This window comes from Cervus elaphus, chromosome X (genome assembly GCF_910594005.1).
Source record: "Cervus elaphus chromosome X, mCerEla1.1, whole genome shotgun sequence".
In the NCBI taxonomy this organism is placed as follows: Eukaryota; Metazoa; Chordata; class Mammalia; order Artiodactyla; family Cervidae; genus Cervus; species Cervus elaphus.
Window position 1 is genome coordinate 134,024,554 of NC_057848.1, and position 18,045 is coordinate 134,042,598.

An 18,045-nucleotide genomic window follows, 5' to 3' on the forward strand; every position below is an offset into this window, starting at 1 on the left:
CCTGGTATTCCCATCTCCTTCAGAATTTTCCACAGTTTATTGTGATCCACACAGTCAAAGGCTTTGGCACAGTCAATAAAGCAGAAATAGATGTTTGTCTGGAACTCTCTTGCTTTTTTGATGATCCAGCGGATGTTGGCAATTTGATCTCTGGTTCCTCTGCCTTTTCTCAAACTAGCTTGAACATCTGGAAGTTCACGGTTCACATATTTACTGAAGCCTGGCTTGGAGAATTTTGAGCATTACTTGACTAGCGTGTGACATGAGTGCAATTGGGTGGTAGTTTGAGCATTCTTTGGCATTGCCTTTCTTCGGGATTGGAATGAAAACTGACCTTTTTCCAGTGCTGTGGCCACTGCTGAGTTTTCCAAATTTGCTGACATATTGAGTGCAGCACTTTCACAGCATCATCTTTCAGGATTTGAAATAGCTCAACTGGAATTCCATCACCTCCACTAGCTTTGTTCATAGTGATGCTTCCTAAGACCCACTTGACTTGACTTCACATTCCAGGATGTCTGGCTCTTGTTGAATGATCACACCATCATTATCTGGGTCATGAAGATCTTTTTTTTTTTTTTTTTTTTTTATGAAGATCTTTTTTGTACAGTTCTTCTGTGTATTCTTGCCACCTCTTCTTAATATCTTCTGCTTCTGTTAGGTCCTTACCATTTCTGTCTTTATCGAGTCTATCTTTGCATGAAATGCTTCCTTGGTATCTCTAATTTTCTTAAAGAGATCTCTAGTCTTTCCTATTCTGTTGTTTTCCTCTATCTCTTTGCATTGATTGCTGAGGAAGGCTTTCTTATCTCTCCTTGCTATTCTTTGGAACTCTCCATTAAAATGGGAATATCTTTCGTTTTCTCCTTTGCTTTTCACTTCTCTTCTTTTCACAGCTATTTGTAGGGCCTCCTCAGACAGCTATTTTGCTTTTTTGCATTTCTTTTCGATGGGGATGGTCTGGATCCCTGTCTCCTGTACAATGTCACAAACCTCCGTCCATAGTTCATCAGGCACTCTGTCTATCAGATCTAGTCCCTTAAATCTGTTTCTCACTTCCACTGAATAATCATAAGGGATTTGATTTAGGTCGTACCTGAATGGTCTAGTGATTTTCCCTATTTTCTTCAATTTAAGTCAGAATTTGGCAATAAGGAGTTCATGATCTGAGCCACAGTCAGCTCCCAGGCTTGTTTTTGCTGACTGTATAGAGCTTCTCCATCTTTGGCTGCAAAGAATATAATCAATCTGATTTCGGTGTTGACCATCTGGTGATGTCCATGTGTAGAGTCTTCTCTTGTGTTGTTGGAAGAGGGTGTTTGCTATGACCAGTGTGTTCTCTTGGCAAAACTCTATTAGCCTTTGCCCTGCTTCATTCCATACTCCCAAGGCCAAATTTTCCTGTTACTCCAGGTGTTTCTTGACTTCCTACTTTTGCATTCCAGTCCCCTATAATGAAAAGGACATTTTGGGGGGGTGTTAGTTCTAAAAGGTCTTGTAGGTCTTCATAGAACCGTTCAACTTCAGTTTCTTCAGCGTTACTGGTTGGGACGTATGCTTGGATAACTGTGATATTGCATGGTTTGCCTTGGAAATAAACAGAGATCATTCTTTCATTTTTGAGACTGCATCCAAGTAGTGCATTTCAGATTCTTTTGTTGACCATGATGGCTACTCCATTTCTTCTAAGGGATTCCTGCCCACAGTAGTAGATAAAATGGTCATCTGAGTTAAGTTCACCCATTCCAGTCCATTCTTGCCATCTCCTGTTTGACCACTTCCAATTTGCCTTGATTCATGGACCTAACATTCCAGGTTCCTATGCAATATTGCTCTTTACAGCATCAGACCTTGCTTCTATCACCAGTCACATTCACAACTGGGTATTGTTTTTGTTTTGGCTCCATCCCTTCATTCTTTCTGGACTTATTTCTCCACTGATCTCCAGTAGCATATTGGGCATCTACCAACCTGGGGAGTTCCTCTTTCAGTATCCTATCATTTTGTCTTTTCATACTGTTCACAGGGTTCTCAAGGCAAGAACACTGAAGTGGTTTGCCATTCCCTTCTCCAGTGGACCACATTTTGTCAGACCTCTCCACCATGACCCATCCGTCTTGGGTGGCCCCACACGGCATGGCTTAGTTTCATTGAGTTAGACAAGGCTGTGGTCCGTGTGATCAGATTGGTTAGTTTTCTGTGAGTATGGTTTCAGTGTGTCTTCCCTCTGATGCCCTCTTGCAACACCTACCTTCTTACTTGGATTTCTCTTACCTTGGACGTGGGGTAGCTCTTAACGGCTGCTCCAGCAAAGCGCAGCCGCTTGGACGTGGTTGCCCCTCCTGACCTTGAACGTGGAGTAGCTCCTCTCTGCCCTCCTGCGCCTGCGCAGCCTGTGCTCCTTGGACTTGGGGTAGCTCCTCTTAGCCGCCGCCCCTGACCTCGGACGTGGGGTAGCTCGTCTCGGCCGCTGCCCCTGACCTCGGACATGGGGTAGTGCCTCTTAGCCGCCGCCCCTGGCCTCGGACGTGGGGTAGCTCCTCTCCGCCAGAAGTGCAGTGGCTGTGACACAGCACACAGAAGGGCGGCGCAGAAACGCGGCAGCTGCGACGCAGCGCGCAGAAGGGCGGCGGCTGTGACGCAGCGCGCAGAAGGGCGGCGCAGAAGCGCGGCGGCTGCGACGCAGCGCGCAGAAGCGCGGCGGCTGCGACGCAGCGCGCAGAAGCGCGGCGGCTGCGACGCAGCGCGCAGAAGCGCGGCGGCTGCGACGCAGCGCGCAGAAGCGCGGCGGCTGCGACGCAGCGCGCAGAAGCGCGGCTGAGAGGAGCTACCCCATGCCCAAGGTCAGGGGCGGCAACCGAGAGCACCAGGCTGCAACGGTGCAGGAGTGGCCAAGAGGAGCTATCCCACGTCCAAGGTAGATATAGTCAACAAACTATAAAGTGTATACTCTGGGATTCCAATTTAAGCTTCTACTACTCCTTCCTAAGAAGGTAATGATGACACTGGTGGGGAGACCTGTCTGGGTCTATTCTGTATTTTCTTATTCTGCATCAGGCCCATCCTTTTCTAGGCTTGTTTATTTGCCATACCCCACACTAGATCTCTTATCATTGATCTCTGTTTGAACCAACTGAGAGTTTGCATTGAGAGAGAGCACTCTGTCAGTTGGTTTCTGTAGAGGTTTGCCTGTCTTTCTGTAGACCCTACCAGTTACTTTGTGTCTTCCTGCAGTTTGCTCACCATCCATGTACGCTTGCTTTTTCTCTCCTCTTTCTCTCACTCATACACACATTTATACTCAAGGGCTCATTTTTCTTTGTGCTACACTCTATTGTAAAGGTCTTTAAATACCCTTGGACAAAAAATAACTTCTAAAGTATAAAAGAATCCTTCCTACTTTTGCATATCCATCATTAAACATCACTCTGGGTGTACCAGCTCAGAATTTTATTGCATGGTCTCTTCATGCCCACTATCATCTAGGCTAAACCTGAACTAAAACTGGGTCATTTTTACATCTGATCAAGTGTGGGAGAGAATAAAAAATACCTTTATCTTCCAAGCCTGAAGAGGCTTGCCTTTTTCACTAAACTTATATTTTAAGAGCAGGTCATAGCATATGTAATGTTAGTCACAGAGAGGAGCGTAGTATTTGAGCAGAGACCAAAGTTCCCCACAATTAAATGCCTTCCTGACACCAGCCCCAACACGGTCCCAGAAAAAGGCAGATGCAGGAGGACTAGGTTCTATGAAGAGACTCTCACTGTAACCAAAAATCATATGATTCTTAGAGAGCCCTGGTCAAGCAGCTGCTCCTCAGGCGGGGGGTGGGGGGGTGTCTTTACCCTGGACTAGAGGCCAGCCCAGTAGTCTCCTTCCCCCCTTCTCTTTTCTCACTTCCCCTTCCCACAGAGAGGAAGGGCACATCCAGAGAAGAGACCCCAGCAAGGAAGAGCATTGAATTCCCGAGGAGAAGGGCTCAATTAAAGTCATTAAATCTTACTTGGAAGTCGAACAAATAAAGAAAAATAGGATGGTGGGAGAGGGGGCAGAGAAAGGGTCATCAACACCCCAAGGGCCAAGATACAGTGGCTCTGTAGATCAAGTCAGATTTCAAGAAACTTAGGTGTAAAATATACTTTTCCTTAAACAAATGTAGGCTCTCACTCACTGAGAGAAAATATTGCATGAAAAGGCAGAAAACACATCTGTCTGTCTTGAACGTCCATTCTTCCTGAGTAGTGGTGCTTGGAGCACCATACCCTAATCTTGGAAGCAAATAATTCCTGAAAAATGTTGGAAAAAACAGGTAAGTCTTTGGAGAAATCAGCCAGACATGAGAATAGACAAATAATTCAAGCATCCAAACTAATTCCAGGAGTTTTTATTTTACTATATGGGCTTCCTTGATGCCTCAGTGGTTAAGAATCCACCTGCTGATGCAGGAGACGCAGGTTTGATCCTTGGTCTGGGAAGATCCCCTGGAGAAGGAAATGGCAACCCACTCTAGTATTCATGCCTGGGAAATCCTATGGACAGAGGAGCCTAACAGGCTACAGTCCATGGGGTCACAAAGACTCAGAAGCAACTTAGCAACTGAACAACAACAAATATGGTCATGTTATTTGGCTTTGTGATTGAAAATTAATCATTTTCTTTGGTTTGTTTGTTTTTCTTTTCAGCCCCACTGTGTTCTCCTTGCCTCAAAGGAAAATTCGGCACCTGTTAAACTTGGGGGCTTTGGGGTAGCTATTCAATTAGGGGAGTCTGGACTTGTAGCTGGAGGTAAGAATGTTTTTTTTTTTTTAATTTCCTTCAAAACCGCATCACTTTTTAGGCTGGTGTAAAATTTTCAATATTAGTTTATCCTCAGTGTTTCATACCACGTTCCACCTCCACCCCAAAAAAGTGCCATAATATAGTTTTGAATTTAATAATTCTATAATCATAATTAGAATTTTAGTCCCTTAAGAATAGACTCCATCTTTTTACTCTTTGTATCCTCATCATTTAACAGGGAAGAGACCCAACATACAGAGGTTAAAACAGTATTGGAAGAAGGTGATATTTGAGGCAAAGTGACTTTTTTTTTTCCTTTTTTATTTTTTATTTTTATTTTTTTTTCATTTATTTTTATTAGTTGGAGGCTAGTTACTTTACAATATTGTAGTGGTTTTGAGGCAAAGTGACTTTTAAAGTTGAATTGGCCAAATGAAGTCAAATCTAAAGTGTGTGGATTCACTCCTTTCAGGTTATATCTGTGGCTGATTTTTAATTTCACACTGCTTTCTTCTTTTCGTTTGTGAAAGAGTCACACTCAGGCCATCAGTCTGTGTGTTTAGGAAGAGCAAGCAGATATGAGCACAGACTGATTTTATTATTAGCCGAAGCAAACATAACTAGAAAATTCCCATGCCAGAATAAAAAAGGAAGAAAAGTTAAAACAAACTTTCTTAAAAAAACAAACAAACAAACAAACTTTCTTCACCAGTATGCAGAGGTGGATGCTAATTGCAGATTCAAGTATTTTGTTTTATTTATTCCTTTCAGTAGATTCCAGCTCAGAATGCTGCCCTGTTTTTAGTTTTGTTCTTTAGTTTTGCAAATTGCTTAGTTCTCCATTCTACCAACTACCAATCTTCTAGCCATTGCTTTCTATTTTTCATCTCCAAGTACTGCCGGCCTTCACAAAGAGGAAAAATATCAACAGAACCTTTTTAAACATGTCATCTTTCAAGAATGCTTATATTAAATATGAATACCTGACAAATGATAAATATCAAAATAATAATCTTTTACACAGAGTGTTTCATTTCATTTCATTTACTGTTACTAAAACATCAAAGCAGTATTAACATAGGCCATTTTCTGAAAAATGAGCTATGAGTCATAGTTATAGTCTTTAAATCATTATTTTACCACATTGCCCTCCAAAATTAAATTGTGTTTAGATTTTCTTCTAGTTTTGTGTTTTCTTCTAGTTAATCATTTCCACGAATACGAGAAATTGCAGGTTGAGTATAGTTTTGAAAACTGATTATTTTTTCTTCTAATTCTAATGAACTAGTGAATTCAAAACCAATGAAAAGTTTGAAACTTATCATCTGCAATCAGAAGACTGACCATAGGGTCAGGTAGCAACATGCAGCTTAATCATAGAATCACTGAATCAGAATTCAAAGAGTCCTTAACTTCTCCAGTCTTGTAAACTAATGATTGAATTCTCTCATAAAATTCCCTGCAAAAGACTGAGCTCTAGTTTAATTCCTCAGGTGGCAAAGAATTCATTATGTCCCAGAACAGTTCTTCCATTTTTTAAAAGCTCCCTGACTATTGAAACATTCATCCTTGCATTAAACAGAGGTCTATCTTCCTATAACTTCCACCCAGGAGTCCTACTTCTGGCTTTTGGAGCCACAGTGAGCAATTTTAATCGTTCCACCCAATAGTCATTCAGATGCTTTAAAACTGCCATCATATCCGCCTTTTTATCCAAGTTAACTCGCCTAGGTTGATTTAGCCATCATTCCTCACATAAACTGCTTTAGTCTCCTGACTGCACCAAATACGGAGCCAAAACTGAGCACATCTCCACGCACTTTCCAACGCATAGAAACTTAGAGCTATCACTGCTTTTGCTGTGGATCTTACATTCCTATTAGCCTCCCCAAATTGCATGAGCTTTTTAGACAACCCTGTTGTAAGACTGGTGGCTCATATTAATCTTGCAGTCAACTACAAATCCCAAGTTGTTTCTAAACAAACACTGCTGTTTAACTCTCTCACATCCACTATTTGTACAGAGCACCCCCGTGTTAAGACTACACAATTAAATAACAAATTCTGACGATTACATCCTCAAGGTTGATGGGATGATATGATATAAAATGAATTCCTTTTATATGCTGTTATATATATATTGGCCATTTAGAGTGACTTTGTTTCTCTTGATCTCAATTTGCATCTTGTTAGCATTAAAGATAGTATGGGCTTCATTTTACTATGTACCTTGACTGAAGGGGAAAAACAGATTCATGACTTATCCAGACATTTTTTACATGTTAATCTAGTTTCCTAAAGTCCATGAATCTTTCCCATCAAGTTTGTATTTTTAAAGCTGATTTTTAATCCACAGTGTATCAGTTGTGCAAAATTTACTTTTCTCAGTCCTTACAGAGTTAAAATACTTTGTGGTGGTCAAAATACTGTCATTTCTTAAACATACATTTGCTTGCATTACTAATTCAAACATTACAATGTCTTTAAAATGCAATATACATATATAGATAGAGGATAAATGATTTCTCTTATAAAAAGTTTTCATGTTGTTTAAGACACTTCTGAAAATGTATCAGCTCATTTGCTAATATCTAAAAGAAAGCTATTTTCCTGTTAGATTGGAATCTTTGACCACTCAGTCCTCCAAATCAAAAGTAATTCTGTCCATTATATATTCTATATAGTAAAAAGCCATTTACAGATATTTACACGTTCCCTATCAGAAACTCAGCTGTTTGGAAAACTCACTTATCCAGAATATAACTAGGAACCTAGAAAATAAATGTAATAGCAGCAAGACATTTCCTGCCCTTAATACCTGTTCATGGTTCTCTCAAGTGATCATGTGAAGACACACTCTGAGGCTGACATGCTTCCATTTTTCAGAAAGTTTTGTGGATTGACGTTCCTTCATAGCTTACACCTGCCTTTCCCTCAGGTTAGAATGCCTTTTGTCATTTTGTGTATCTAGTTAATGAAATAGTCTTAGAAGCAGGCTGATTTTCACCATCCCAAGTTAGGTAACCCTGTTCCTTCTCTCCCACGTTCCCATAGCTGTCTGGCCTACATACCTTCATGTAGCATTTCATGTGGGGGTTTGTAATTATATCAAAGACTGAGCCTTGTGAGGGCACAGGGGGACCATGGCTTATCCCTTGTATGTCCCCAGTGGTCCTAGACCCAGCAGGCACTTGGGAAATTTTTACTAAGTGAAAGAATTTGGTTTCTAATGAGTTTACAGTTTATAGCAAATTTTATGCAACAAATGAGGAGAAGACAAGGCTAGAGTAAGCATAGTGAAAGAAAAGAAATGAAAGCCTGACCAAAAAAAAAAAAGTACATTGAGCAGATACCAAAAGTTGGAAAGCACAGCCACCTTTTATACTGAAAAAAATAAACCTTTATTCTCTGGGGTATGCATGCATTTTTGGTTCTATACCAGATTTCTTTCATTGGTATCACAATAATAATTCTGAGTCATCAAGAAAAGGTTGAATTATTTGCAGCATCTTGTATAAAAGAAGTCAGGAAATTATAGAGAGAGAGCCATCCAAAATTCTTAAAGTAAAAAGGGGTGGGTGTGTAAAGATTCAAGTCCTAAAGTATAATGAATATGTACCTATTCAGAACAACTCCTCCTTCCCTGAGGTTCTGGATAATAAGGTTTTATTATATTATCAAAAAACTAACATTTAAATTTTTTAAATGCACATCTGAAGTGTCTCATATACAGTGACATTTAATTTGGTTTGGTAATTTGGCTTCTCATTCTTAGAATTCTGTGGTCAGCGTCATAAAAATCAAGTGACCACAAAGAAGGAAAAGTCAAGTGATCACAAACCAGAAAATTGGGGAGGTCAGTATATGTTAAAGGGTAACTCCAGTCCTTTCACATTCTACCAATCTGCATGAAATAAATTTTTTTAAAATCCACTCCTATAAATTCTTTCACTTCCCTGGTGGATCAGGTAGTAAAGAATCTGCCTGCAATGCAGGAGACCCAGGTTCAGTCCCTGGGTCAGGAAGATCCCTTGAAGAAGGGAATGGCAACCCAGTCCAATATTCTTGACTGGAGAACTCCACTGACAGTGGAGCCTGGCGGGCTAACAGCCCATGGAGTCGCAAATAGTCAGACATGACTGAGTGACTAGAACACACGATGTTTCATTTATGAGCAAATTCCTTAACCAAAAAACATGTATTTTCCTTAAGGATGAACACTGATTCTCCAGTACCATGGTAGTCTTCAATCTAGATAAATGGAGAGAACCTCTCCGTGGGTGGCCAGGGCTGGCCATGGGGGCTCTTGACTAGTCCCAGATTGAGACCTGCATTTTGAGTTGCTTGGCCCTGTCTTGTAGTAAGAGTCAAGTTGCGTTTCCAAGCAGTATCCCAACCACCAGCAGGTACCTGGCTGGTGCCCTGGTATGAGTACTCTGATCTCTTACCCTGCTTCTCCCTACTTTTACCAGCTCCTGTCCATCAGACCAAGGCACATTTCTCCAAGGGCACTGCCCTGTCCCAGCTGTTAATGAAGTAGGAGGCTTAGTTCTCATCATTTCAAGCTTCTTTATGTTACTTGAGGAAACTAAATGGGGCAAAATGAAAATAAAAATCTTTCCTTCTAACCGGCACAGAGTTTCCTCTGATCTACCATACATTTTAAATAAAAATATTTTCACTCTCTGAACCCTGAACATAATCTCCCCTGTCATGGGGGAAGAAGGGGACCCACGATTTGCAGCAAAGGAACATTCCCAGTGCACAAGCTCAGAGCTGTTCCCAACCATTTCCATCCTAACCAGGTTTGACAATCACCAACAAGACTTTATGATACAGGCTTTCTCTCTAGCTGGATTAGAAGATCTCTGAGGTCTTTTTCTAAACTGAACACTGTTCCGAGCTCTCCATAAAGTTTTGTGCCGTCTTCGAAATAAAAATGATCTTGGACTCAGGATGACGAGGTGGGGGGTGTAGGGGGGAAGGGAGGAGAGGAGGGCACTGGGCCCGCCTAGAGCTAGAAGAGCTATCAAATCTGGCAGGCCGTCCCCTCCCACAGGAATTTCCCTAGGATTCAAATCTTTTGTTCTACAGAAGAAAAGAGGATGCTGAGTTAAAGATGGCTACTGGTGTGCAAACTGCTTTCAGATTCCTTCCTGAAACCTAATTTTGATAGGGAAAAAGAAAAAGAAAAACACTTTAAAGAAGGTAGAAATCAAAGAGAATCTAATGGGAAGAGCCTCATGATTTTGCTTTGGCTTATGTCATATATTTGCTCTCATTCTCTTCCAATATTAATATTTGAAGGAAGCTAAAATCCTATTATAACAAAATATTGTTAACCATTGTTAATTGCTGCAATTAATTCCTAAAATCTACTGAACAGGATTTCAGATTCAGAGTCATATTCCAAGCAAAAGTTCTCAGCATTAGGTTTAATTTGAGAATTTCTGTTTGGTAATCAAAAGTAATCTTTTTCTCCACGGATATTTTCTCACTTGTTCCCCCTCTCCCTGCCACTGTCTCTGCTCTGTATTTTTAGTAATTTTTTTCAAACATGTGAAAATTATAAAATTTAAACAACTTCTTCATGATTTAAGAAATAGGTAAATATTTACCATGCACTCTGCAGAATTCAATAGGAAGTAACAGCGTTAGAAGACAGAGTACCTCTCTCTCCTGGACTCAGTATTTTCAAGAGGTGATTAGATAAATAATTTTTTTCTTTCTGCTTTTTTTTTCCTTGGTTTTATAGAGGAGGGAAAAGGTGGTAATATTTACATTGTTAAACTTGTTATTCACACTGTTATTTTCAGTTTTCAAATGAGGAGGAAGCCCATTTTATGTAAACATTTTTTCCTTGATGTTGTCATTTTAAATATAGGGCGTGTTGGAACACCTCATTTTATGGCCCCAGAAGTTGTCAAGAGAGAGCCTTATGGAAAACCTGTAGATGTCTGGGGTTGTGGCGTGATCCTTTTTATCCTGCTAAGCGGTTGTTTGCCTTTTTATGGAACCAAGGAAAGATTGTTTGAAGGCATTATTAAAGGAAAATATAAGGTAATATATTATGAATGTTTTATCTTTCCATTGAGATTAAATTATTCTGAAAAAAAATGTTTTAAGTTATTGTCTCTCTTTGGATTGTTTATTGATGTCAACATAGTTACCGAGTCAGAGAAAAGTATTTTGCTTGCATCTTTGATCCACTAGCCTTGTTAGGCAACAAAGCTCTCAAGTAAATTTCAGAGTCGCTCTCAGCCAAATTATCATCCAGATGACTGACTTTAAAAAAAACCATTGCCTCACTCCTCCCTTCTCATTCCCTCTGTGTTGCCTCTAGTCTATCCCATGTATTTGGATTCCAACTCTGTGTTTAGTCCAGAAAACAGGGACCCAACTTGTCTTTGATACAGTATAAAGACCAGAGACCCGATGGATGTTCCCCCTTTCCTCCACATTCTGGGCCCTCAGAGTCACAGAGCCACACTACAAGTCAAAATCTTTGACCACAAGTACATTCTAGCAAAACTGCCTGTTTAGCTAACTCAAATTCATAGTAATTCGTTTGTGCCCCACTTATTTCAAATAAAATTCTAATTCAGGGAAAGAATTTGGAATACTCCTTGGAATTTACTGTGAGAGAATGTGAGCTTTTATTTTACCCTGGGTAAGGTGTCTGTGACAGACCAGAGCCCAGATTTTAAAATATTCATTAGCTGTCTGGTGATCAAACGCATTTATTCAGGCTGAGCTGGAGCATAAACTTCTTTGGCCCTTCTTTGTGTAATTTGAGAAAAGGGCTTTATTACTTCATTTCTAAAGTTAAAATGGAAATTTCATCCAGGTAATTTTAGTAATTCTTTATCTTACTTTTAGGTTTAGTGTCTATTATCCTTTATTTGTTTCTGCTCTAGCATGCATGTTATTTTATTGCATTTTATGTGGTCAGCCAACACAGCTGAAAAAATTGCCGTTTACCTTCCAGGATAAACTGAAATGCCAGTATCACAACTGTTTTTCATAATGTAATTTAGAGCCATTTTGGTGTGATTCAAATATTTATGTTCATCTTTGGCTCCTGTGAATTGGAAACTACATGTACTATTCCCAGACTTTTGATTAGTACATTATTACTTTCATTACTAAATAATTTAAGAAGCCATTACTGACATCATGAGTGGCTATACCAAAAAGACCTAGGAGGTTCTTGGAAATAAGCTTGGGGTTGGTTTCACTACCCTAGCTTTTCCACTTTATTGCCCTGTGCCACCTTGTATGGCTGATGGAATACGATGCTCTGTATGGGAAGCACAGAGGAGTATGTGTCTGGCTATCAAATCAGGGCAGTTTATTTTGAGGAAGTTCTCCTTTCTCCTGTTATTATTAACACATGCACTTTCTATTCAACAAAATCACTGTTTTCGTTTTCAGCCATGCATGGCAACATAAAAACCAAACACACAGGTTTATATTCATATAACACTACACTCCAAAACTCTGAGGCCCCTAAAGTTTTTTTTTCCCTGTTCCTCAGTAATGTTAGAATTTTATATGGGACTTGACAAAACTTGAGAAAAAAAAAAGAAATGAAGGTAAAGTAATTTCAGAGTTGTGGCCTTATTCTGTAAATCGCAACTGAAGCTTGTGGAAGTGAGTTGGTGAGAATGGTTTGTACTTTTTTCCTTGTGTACCATCAGCTTACATATAAAGGTACACAGGTTTGTCTTTATTTAGATGAAGATCTATGGGAAAACTCTGTTAACAGAGAAAGAGGTTTTACGTATAGGTTTTTCTGCTTCTCTTAGAGTCAGTTGACCATTGGGGAATAAAATCAATCCTTTCAAGGTAACTAAAAGTCTCAGGAAACTGCTTGTAAGTTAATCATCTCCCTTCAATCCCTGGAAATTGTGGGTAGCTATCAGGAATGCACGGTTATGGCTTTCTCGTTGAATTTTGCCAAGTGAAATCAGATACTAACATGTGAAAATAAACACAGTAATCTATCTGTGTAATAATAATACTAGCAATAATGATAGCTCATACATAGTGCTTACTATGTTCCAGGAACTGTCCTAAGCACTTTACTTATATTAACTCTTTTCATTCTCACAGCAACTTATGACGTAGGTACCATATAATAAAATCTCCCACCTATCTTCTTGAGCTATAAGCATTTGCTAATAATAGAATTCTTCCTTTGTGTTTGTTCAGTTGCTAACTTCCTGGTTTCCAAGGCAATGTGCTTCATTCCAACGGCTTCTTGGTATTTGATTTTGTCTATTTTTAAAGCATTGAATAGTTATCTTTGTTTCTTTGTTTAGAAAAAAATTTGGACTAGTCAAATATGTCCAAAAGATTAATTGTTTTAAAATTTCCTATTCTTAGTATTCTAGTATAAGTCAGGTGGATGGTGGCAGCTATACTATAATTTCTGTACCTGGGGGTTTAAAGTTAATAGTATATTTACTCTTACTTGGCTAACCTCACCTCTCGCTTATACTCATGGCTTTCCTTACAAAGGCCCTAGGTTTTCAGTAGCTTAGTTTGAAGTACAGATCGATCTTTACTATCAGTGATGACTCTACTGGGCCTTTAGAAAAAATACTATGATTGTGTCAGCATTCATTTTTAAATTTTTTACTACTGAAAATTTCTAACAAAATAGTAGAGATAATAGTATAATGAACCCACAGCTTTAATATTTATCAACATCCAGCCAATCTTGTTTTATCTATATTCTACATGCTACTAGATTATTTTGGAGCATATCTCAAAAATATTTTACCACCCTGGTAGTTCTTAACAACAACAAAAATTAAAAATCCTTGATCTCTGTGAGTATTTTCAAGAAAATTTTGATGACAAAATGTCATAGTTTATAAGCTGCTACTGGTCTTAAATAAATTTCCCAAAGTCTATAAAAGATACAATGTCACCTTATATCACTTGTTTCTGGATATCCAATTGGTGTCTACACAGCAGGAGTTCTCAGCTGCCTCGCTTTCATATTCAAATAATTAAGACTGCTTTATAGCCCTGTTTTGTTCTCCCTTATATATTCAAGGGCTTCCCTGATGGCTCAGATGGTAAAGATATACTCAACCTCCCAAATTAATATCAGCTACTCTTCTCTGACAAAGAGAAAACCCTGGATTGGGCTCCCTCATGAAAAGGACCAGGGAGTATACTTCTCAACCTCTGTTCACTTCAGAAATCTTATGACCACTTTCAGATGGTTTCTCAACACCTTTCCTGAGAACAGATCATTCAGACATGAAAGAGAACATCATCTCCAGGATGGTGAAGAGGAAGCAAGGCTGTCTAAGCCCCATCTAATCACTCGCCTCCCTATTTCAAACTCGTCAACCGATCACAGTTTCAGTAGGATGACAGTATTTCAACAGTTTCACGGCATTCACTTTTAATTAAGGGATCTGACAAGAGAAGTGACTACCGCTTAGAATTCTGCCTGTTATACAAAAAAGATGGAACATTTTCCACTCTCTATCTACTAGAACAAAGCTTCACATTAGCCAGAACAAAATGCCTGATGCTAAACCTTGGCCAGATTATAATGATTCGTGTGTATTACAATGCAAGCAGTGATTTCATTTGGCTTTAAAGTGTTGGGACTTTATTCTGCATCTTTCTCCCATAGAAAGTGACATGGGTCTCTGCCGGTTAAAGCCATGGCATTGCTTAAAGCTCCTGGCAACAGACAGCTCCTACGTGCTCACTCACTCAGTCAGTTTCCTGATATTAAATAGGGAGTGAGACCCTGCTCCGCCTCTTCCCTTATGTCCCTACTTGCCTTCCCAAGCATTGGGGCTTCCCAAGCCCCAAGCATTCCTTTCCATTTCTTCCTGGTTCCTGGTCTCAGACAGACCTCTTTTCCCAGGAGTCTTCCAGCTCTTTTCCTCAGAGATCCACAGCCTTGCTCATGAGTCCTGTGTCTTAGGAACAGCTCATGATTTATTATTTTGTTCGGCTTTAGCCAACTTACCTTGTGGCTTAGTTGTCTCATCTCTAAAAGAGGAAAAAATGTCACTTCACTAAGAATAATATACAAGTAAATTGGGTTTTTTGTAAGGCCTATAGTAATATATTTTTTCCTAAATGCTGAAAATGACATACAGTGACCAAAGTATCCTATTAATAAAAGCTGCTTTGTATGGCTTCACAGTTACCACTAATTCCCAGTTTTAAAAACAAAATATTAAAAATACTTCTTTAAAATTTTTAAATTTTATTTTAGTCCTTTCTAGATCAAAGTATTCTCATCTCCTTAGAGTCTAGATGCTAGACTTTTTATTTTACCTGAGATAGAACCTGGAATCGTGAACATTTTGTTCTTCAATTATTAAAAATATTTTTATATATCTAACCAGAGTATATATAAAGAATATTTACTGATGCAAATTCTCATGTGTTGAGCAACAGGAAATGCATGACCTCAGTCCTCTTCTTCCTTAGAAAGCAAGTCTTTAGAATCCGATTTCTCTACTTTGCTACCTGAATCTTATTTGCGTTGAAACAGTGTAGGAATATTAACAGTGAACATTAACGTCTAACTGAACCTACCTGTGTAATTTTCCTTTCCCCCTCTTCAGATGAATCCAAGGCAGTGGAGCCATATCTCTGAAAGTGCCAAAGACCTCGTACGCCGAATGCTGATGCTGGATCCCGCCGAGAGGATCACTGTTTATGAAGCACTTAATCACCCATGGCTTAAGGTATGTGAGTTCTTAGGTGGCCATCTGCACTTTATTTGGACAGTTCCAGTGACAAGAATGCATTACTCTGTAAGGTGCCCCTTTCCACCCTTTTTTTTCTGAGCATTTTTTTAATTAGTTTTTTTCACCTTATTTATTGTTTCTGTGCATTCTCTGTAAACATCTAAGAGGATGTACCATTTGAATGACATTCAGCTTCATCACAAGAGGGTACAGAAGAGGATTAAGGCAAAATCCATCCCAGAGGAAGGCTTGTTTGTTCTCTACCAACACATCTTCCAAGGATGCACAACATGAACAACAGAAAGCGAACTTAGTATGTGATATTTAAAAAGCGATTATCATTGCTTTGGTTGTGACTGTATACTTTATAGCATTATTTTTATTTCAATAGATACTAGATACAGATTTATTTTCTTAAGAAAAAGATTTTTTAAATTTTATTTATTTATTTATGGCTGTGCTGGGTGCTTCCCTGGTGGCTCAGATGGTAAGGCATCTTCCTGCAATATGGGAGACCTGGGTTCGATCCCTGGGTTGGGAAGATCCCCTGGAGAATGAAATGACAACCACTCCAGTACTCTTGCCTAGAAAATCCCATGGATGGAGGAGCCTGGTAGGCTGTAGTCCATGAGGTCGCAAAGAGTCAGACACGACTGAGTGACTTCACTTTCACTTGGGTCTCCATTGCTACATGCTGGCTTTCTCTAGTTGCAGCAAGAGGGAACTTCTCTCTAGTTGTGATGTGCAGGCTTCTCGTCACAGGCACTTCTTCTCTTGTGGAGCAGGGGCTCCAGGGTGTGTGGGCTTCAGTAGTTGTGGCTCCCAGGCTCTAGAAAAAGCAGATTTTAAACGTTCTTTTTATATTCCATCCTGCCAATGAAGTATTGCTATTAAAGAAAATTATAACTTGGGACTTCAGTGAGATAGTACTATTTGATGAAGACATTACAGTGTTCAACAGTTCCAGGAAATTCTCACTTTACATGTGAGAAAACTAAGCCTCAGGTTAAGAATCTTGCCCCAAGTCACAAAAGTTGTTGATGTTAGAACCAGGATTCAGCCTACCACACCCCTTTCCCTTGTACTCAAGATCCTATCCCATTCACTTACTCAAGGTCAGAGCTCCCACTTGTGAGCCCTTCCCTGCATCAGCACCTTCCTATCTCTGTGGGATCTAACAAGCTACCATTTATTTTCATTACACACACACACATGCATGTTCTCCTAACCCTACAACCCGCTCCAGACTCTGCCTCTGTTCTCTGCTCCCCTGGACAGCAAAACTCCTAGAAAGTGTTATTTCTACTCACTTTCCCCAGTTTCTCCCATCTCTTTCTCTTGAACCCACCCTAGTCAGTGTTGCAATCCTACCAACTCCACTAAAATAGCTCTTGTCAAGTCGTCAAGTCACCAGTGACCTTCACGTTGCTGAGTCTGGTGGTCAGATCTCATGATTCTCCCTCTTGGCATATCAACAATTGGACATCCATACTTCTGGAACTCTGTCTTCCCTTGGCCTCAGGGCACCTCTCTTCCTGGTTTCCCTTCTACCTCTGTGGCAGCCCCTTCCAGATCCTGCTGATTCTTCCTCACCTCCCTGTACCATGTCTTCCCAATGGAGTACTACAGCCCCTTGCTCTTCCTCTTCCTGTCTACACTCAGACCCTTGGAAAGTGAGAGTGAAAGTTGTTCAGTCATGTCTGACTCTTTGTGACCCCATGGACTATACAGTCCATGCAATTCTCCAGGCCAGAATACTGGAGTGGGTAGCCATTCCCTTCTCCAGGGGATCTTCCCAACCCAGGGACCAAACCCAGGTCTCCTGCATTGCAGGTGGATTCTTTACCCGCTGAGCCACCAGGGAAGCCCCAAACCCTTGGAGACCTCGTCTACCAATAGTTTTAATGGCTTCAAATGCTATCTGTACACCCTGAGTTTATACCTTTAGGCTAGACCTGTCCCCTGAAGTATTATTAATTTAGTTTACCATTTCACTCCCTGATACCTCTCTGACTTCACCCCTTCCCACTCTCCTCATCTCACTTTGTTCCCTCATGTCAACCTCCTCGCTGTTCCTCAAACAGCAGGCCCACACTTGCCTCAGTGCCTGTGTTAGTAATGCCCTTTCCCTAGAATACTATTCCCCAAGCTATCTTCATGGCTTATCCCCTCACCATCTTCAGTCTTTGCTTAGATAGCAGCTTCTTAGTGAGATCTTCCCTGACCACCCAATTTAAAATTTGAGGGAAGAAATGTCCCCTGCCACCAGTATTCCCTACCCCACTTTCCTGCCTTACTTTTTTTCCATAGCATTGGTCACCATGAGACATACTTACATTTTATTTATTTGTTTCTCTACTTCCATAAAATATAAGCTGCATACAGAGCAAGAATTTTTGTCTCTTGGTTCACTTCTGTATAGAACCTTTGAAAGTGTCTGACATGTAGTGTGTGCATGCTAAGTCGCTTCAATTGTGTCTGACTCATTGCAACCCTATGGACTGTAGCCCGCCAGGTTCCTCTG

At 40.1% G+C, this 18,045-nt stretch overlaps 1 protein-coding gene across 8 annotated transcripts in view; it reads left to right on the plus strand.

The window, feature by feature from the left end:
• Positions 1-18,045, plus strand: part of CASK (calcium/calmodulin dependent serine protein kinase) — a 370,356-nt gene that overhangs the window by 230,456 nt on the left and 121,855 nt on the right. For all 8 annotated transcript variants that reach the window (XM_043895774.1, XM_043895776.1, XM_043895778.1 and 5 more), the window contains exons 6-8: positions 4,686-4,788; positions 10,667-10,842; positions 15,396-15,518. In XM_043895774.1, the coding sequence (XP_043751709.1) occupies positions 4,686-4,788; positions 10,667-10,842; positions 15,396-15,518 (402 nt within the window). The remainder of the gene's footprint in view (positions 1-4,685; positions 4,789-10,666; positions 10,843-15,395; positions 15,519-18,045) is intronic.